At 35.3% G+C, this 6,000-nt stretch overlaps 1 protein-coding gene across 1 annotated transcript; it reads left to right on the top strand.

The window, feature by feature from the left end:
• The first annotated feature begins 2,682 nt into the window (after positions 1-2,682).
• LOC123266456 (zinc finger BED domain-containing protein 6-like) lies at positions 2,683-5,711 on the top strand. Its single transcript, XM_044730690.1, has 5 exons — positions 2,683-3,152; positions 3,476-3,623; positions 3,852-3,999; positions 4,069-4,287; positions 4,377-5,711. The coding sequence occupies exons 3-5, from the start codon at positions 3,925-3,927 to the stop codon at positions 5,601-5,603; spliced, it is 1,521 nt and encodes a 506-aa protein (XP_044586625.1). The 5' UTR covers positions 2,683-3,152; positions 3,476-3,623; positions 3,852-3,924; the 3' UTR covers positions 5,604-5,711.
• The last annotated feature ends 289 nt before the right edge of the window (positions 5,712-6,000 follow it).

The raw sequence follows: 6,000 nt of genomic DNA on the forward strand, positions 1-6,000 counted from the left end.
TGTATAGTACAATACATGCATGATTCTACTCTACACACACACACGTTCATGGTCTATCGTATAGGTACGACTCAACTCGACAAAAATAAATATTTAGTAAAAATATCTTATTATTGAAATTAAATATCGCCGTTAAAATAATTTATTTTATTTAACCTTGCAGTTCGAATTTCAATGATAATAATCATATTAATATTATTTATTACGAGTATAAAACTTAATAATATTAAAGTTAAAATTTAGGGATTAAATTAATAACACCGAGTATCGAATACTCACTAAATAAAATTCGGGATTATAAAATTAATTTTTAATGCGTCACCGAGCAGGTTAAGGATTAAAATTCTTTGTCAGGTGTGTCATTATAAAATAATACCCTCAAAATTTAATCCATTCGAAAAATAATTAAATAAGATTTAATATTAATTATCCAAAATGTTTCTTCGTACGCCAACGAATCGACTTCCGGCACCCGTCAGCAGTAATGCGAATCAGATCCCACAAAATCCTATTCCAGTGGTATCTAGCCAGAATTTATTAAATTTTAATCTGACTCAAGCCCCCAGTTCAAGTATCTATCCACAATTATCAGACGATTTACTTGGACTAGACAATTCACGAAACGACCTACACAACAGTACCGGTTATACCAATAATGATCCCGCTCAAGCAGTTCATAATAACATGAGTGGAATACAAGACCTAGTAAACCCCGCAGATATAAGCGGTAACGATACAAGTCGAGTACACAATTCGTTAGACCCGATAGATTCAAATAATAATAGTAATACAAGTAGAGCACAAAACCCTGAAAATACAAATACTGCTACGCAAACCGTTGAAGAAGTAGTTAGATAACTAAGATCTGAAGCAGAGGCTTGGAAAGCCGCCTATCATCAGTTAATGCCACCCTTCGCTAGCACTCTAGCTAGAATGATGTCCGACACAGTAAATAATAATAATAATCCTGCCAATGACACCTACGCATTTCAGCCACGAGAATTATTCCCTAGTTCAAATTTTTCAGCGGGAAATTACTCCGTGCCGCCAGCACCTCGCTTTCCTCCTCCGAGTATACCTCCCTTCTCTACAGTACAAAGCTCGACGCTCAGTGGGGCTGCGCGTTTACCGTACGCGCCGCTGCCGCTTGCCCCACCACTCGTACCGCCGATGCCTCAGCATATACCAGCGACTCATGTACAATCACACACCACGTTGCCGTGTATAACTCAAACTTATACAGCACCACCGGTGCCATACTACGTACCAAGCACACACGTACAGTCACACACTACTGCACTTCATGTGACACACACCTATACAGCACCGATCGCTTCTTTTCGTGTGCCTGTGTCACAGACACAACAATACACATATACTATTCCAGGCATAGTCCCAAGCGCTGCTCCCTCGTACATGTACCCGAGTACAGTTGCACCCTTACGGATTAATGACATTTGCCGAACTGCGAAATCATGGAATGTATTTTTCCTTCCGCGCGATTCATCTGTAAAGTTAGATGCCAAAAAATTTATTAAGACATTAGAACAGCGAATGGTCAGTAATGATATACCTTTGGACAACTTTAGGCCAGTAGTAGCTTCAACTTTAACTGGTAATATTTTAGACTGGTATTATCAGAATGAGCATTTATTTGTCGACTGGTCAGTCTTTAAAACACACTTCAAAGTATGGCAAACTCACCAATCAAACGAAACCTTTTTACAAGAAATCTATTCATATCGACAAGCTGACGATGAACAGGAAGCTGCATTTATTAATCGAATGCAAAGCGCGTTTGCTCAATTAGAAGAGCCATCACCCGAAAGCCGACAAGTAAAAATTATTATCCAAAAATTTAATTCCAAATTCTTATTTAAATTTGCGGAAGAACGTATTAATACTTATTCAATGTTATACCAATGCGTTGGCTCATGGCAATCGATTATGGATACTTGTAATCCACCAAAACCGGAACAACCGAGTAAATCGAAAACACAAAATCAGAATTACACTAAATCAAGAACGCGAATGAATGCCGTTACCGATGTAGATCCTGATCAAGACGCGTCAATTACTGAGAATAATGAAAAAACAACTTTAGACGCGGTTTCAACAAATAAACAATTTAATTCGCGTAAAGAAACCCCAAAAAGCACCACCTCAGACGTAATCGTATCTTCAATAAACAATCTCCAGGCCACGATACAAGGCATGTTTGAGAACTTACAAAAAACACTCTCTCCACCGCCATCTTCCGCACCTCGTGTACGCTGTGGACGTCATGGACATACAGCTGACAAGTGTTGCGCGAAAACCACCGACGAGATTCGGGCTAGGGCCGGTTTACCACCGTTACCGAGAAACCTGGAGCCAAAAAACGAGTAGGTGCCCTGGTGTATCCCTCTACAGCAGCCAGGGCCAAAACCGTTGCAGTAGAGTAGGGAAGGGCATCAAATATCGATATATCAAAATATCGATATTTTCTTAGAAAATAATCGATAAATATCGGCGATATTTTTAATTTCGAAATATCGATAATCGATATTTATTTCCGAATATCAAATTCGATATTTTTTGAACAACTTAATAATATTTTATAATAATAATTAATTATTTTACTTATAATCGTAATATTGTGTTCGTTTTATGTAAGTATAAATTAACGTAAACTAAAACGCGTGAGTTTTGGTATAAGTGCTGCCTCTGTCTTCGAAATGATTTGTTCTGAACGTATGTATATGCGTAGTATCCCTCTGTAGTTTGTCAACGTAACCAAAAAAAATGTCTTGGATAGTGTGCTGTTAGCATGTTAACCAGTCTGTGTACAATTTAATAGTGGAAAATAGTGGCATCATCTAGTGTGGCTCATTTTATGTTGATGTTTTTATTTTGTGTTATTTTTATACCTAACAATGTCTGCCGTGTGGAAGTTTTTTACAAAAAAAGAAAACAACCAACCTTCATGCAACTTGTGCGGTAAAACGTACAAGACATGCGGCAATACTACTAATTTAGCTGCACATCTGAAAACAAAGCATTATAATGCTCATTTACAATTTCAAAAAATGCAGAAATCAAAAGCGAACGAATCCGGTAACAAATCGATAGACAATTTATCAACAAACGACGATGATGATCTTAGTATTGAGGTATGTCTTATAGATTACATATTAAACTTGCAATAATTGAAATGAAATTAAAGTTAGCAGTCATTTCACTATTTTTTAGTTATAATTAATAAAAATGTTTTCCAAAACTCATTTTAAAAAATAGCAGTTTTAATTTTTACAATTTTTTACATGTCAATTTTTTTAAAATGCTTTTTTATGCACTACTTTATTTCTTAAAACAATTTGAAAATAATAAAATATCTGCTACTTTAATTTTCATGTAATGGGACGGATGATTTACAATAAGTACATTATAAATTTACTATTTATTTATCAATTTTTAAAACTTTTTTTATTTTTAGCCTACTTTGACAAATGACCAAAATTACCATCGATCGCAAAAAGTATCAGAGAATTCCTCAGAATGTGCTCAGTCTCCCATTCAAGAATCAAAAAAGAGGAAACAATGTACGCTTTTAAGTTGTTTAGAACGAGGTTCACGCTTTGAAGGTAAGCTAATTCTATCTAGCTTTTTAAATATGTAACTTTTATGAATATTTATGTTGTTATAAATTTAGAAATGATTCATAACATATAGTAGTATTTCCTAATCAATTTGCGAAAATATCGATATTTTATATAATTATTACACATTATTAAATTAATATTATTGTTTTTTTTTTCTTTTTTTTGAATAAGGAAATCTTAATTGTATTATTTACAACTCCTATATTTCAGAAGGTGGACAACGACACATCGATATTACTCAGGCTCTAATTTACATGATATGTAAAGACAATTTGCCACTATCATGTGTCGAAAAAGTGGTCTAAAAAAGTTTGTTCGCACAGTTAGTCCTCTTTACAAACTCCCATGCAGGAAAACGGTATTCCAGCCCATTTTATCATACATTTTAATTGAAAGTATAGTTCGATAACCATGTTCTTAATTTCAGGTGACTAGCTTAATAGAGAACCGATATAATACTACGAAATCGATTCTTATTAAAAGAATAGACGAAGCAGATTTCGTATCTTTCACAAGTGACATACTCACTATTACTAATTCTACCAGAAGCTTCTTAGTGTTGACGGTTCACTTTATTGACAGTACAAAGGGAAACAATTCGACCTCTCTTCAGAGTATAAATCTGTGTGCGCAGAAATTGTCTCAAGTATGTTTTGATTAGTAGTTATATTTGCTATAATGAATAAATATAATTTATAAATATACATCTTGTATTTTTATATGCATCTTTTTTAGAGTCATACAGCGGAGTATATTAAAGAAATTTGGAATGGCATCTGTGAAGAGTTTGAAATTGACAAGAGTAAAATTGTGTCTATCAGCACTGATGGTGGCGCAAATATGGTGGCAGCGGTACGCTTATTTCTAGGAAACGACTATAGGATTCCTTGTATGGCTCACAGCTTAAATCTTATTGTTGATGGGGTGCTGAGAGAGGTTCATGCGTTTTCTGCCCTTTGCGATCACGTCAAAAGTATTGTGACGTTTTTTAAGCAATCCGTGAATGCTTCTGACCAATTACGAGCTGAACAAATAGCATCGGGAAAAAAAGAAGGTGAAGCGTTGACATTAATCCAAGCAGTCAGCACTCGATGGAACTCGTGCTTAGATATGCTTGTACGATTTGTTGAGCTATCTGCACTTGTAGCTAAAATTTTAGCCACAAAGAGCCAAACCAATAAGAACACACCTGATATGGTTGCAACTTCTCAACTTAATATAATACGAGACCTTATTAAACTTCTTGGTCCTTTCAAAGAAGCTACTGAAGAGATAAGTGGGGCACATTACGTAACTTCAAGTCTAGTGATTCCGGTCTCAAATTTATTGCGTCAAGCAGTAGATCAATCTACACCATCGACCTCTCTAGGAGAAACTGTAAGAATGGCTTTACTAGAAAAAATTGACCAAAAACTAGCTTCCTTAGAAACAAATACTTATCTGTCAGCCGCGACGATATTGGACCCCCGATTTAAACGAATCCATTTTACGTCTCCAAGAGCCGTCTCAAATTCAATATCAAAAATTAGCAACGACATTCGGTCGGAACATAGACGCAGAGGCCAGCGTTCTCCCGATCCACGACCTGTTCAAGGGGAAGTAGAAACTAGTGCGTCATCAATTTGGTGTCGGCACGAGAAATTAATTAACCTCAGCTCGAATAGAGTAGAAATTCCAAGCTCCGGTTGTGTCCCTAATGAACTGAAGCAGTATCTGGACCAACCAATTCTTGAAAGAAAATCTGATCCCATAGAATTTTGGGTGAATTGTCGCCATTTTACGCCAGTTCTCGCTGAAATTGCGTTGAAATATTTAATCTGTCAAGGCTCCTCCGTATCATCCGAAAGACTTGCTTCAGCTGTAAATTTGACTGTACCCAATAATAGAAGCCGATTAACCGGGGAACACATCAAGGAACGAGTGCTTCTGATGTCTATATCCGATGAGTACTGGTTCGAATAAAATTTAAACAAAATACTATTGTTTAAATCGTTCAAATTTTTGACTAATAATAAGTATTTTTATTTTACTAATGATATTTAAATACGTATTTTAATAATAAATGAAACTCATAAGACTGCCAAATGTGTTATTTTTTTTCACGTTCGAATACTTTGACAATTTTTCAAGTAATCGCGTTTTGAGATAAAAATATCGATTTATCGAAATATCGATATTTTTTGCTCAGTATGTATCGATATTGCTTGAAAATATCGATACGATATATATCGATATATTTTATACATTTTCCCATCCCTACAGTAGAGACAAACAGTACTGCTGAAACAGCTAGTCAAACACACGTTTTATCTATTACTCCAGTTAATATTTCTGTAGAGCCAACTAATGACAACTGTAA

This window comes from Cotesia glomerata, linkage group LG6 (genome assembly GCF_020080835.1).
Source record: "Cotesia glomerata isolate CgM1 linkage group LG6, MPM_Cglom_v2.3, whole genome shotgun sequence".
Lineage (NCBI taxonomy): Eukaryota > Metazoa > Arthropoda > Insecta > Hymenoptera > Braconidae > Cotesia > Cotesia glomerata.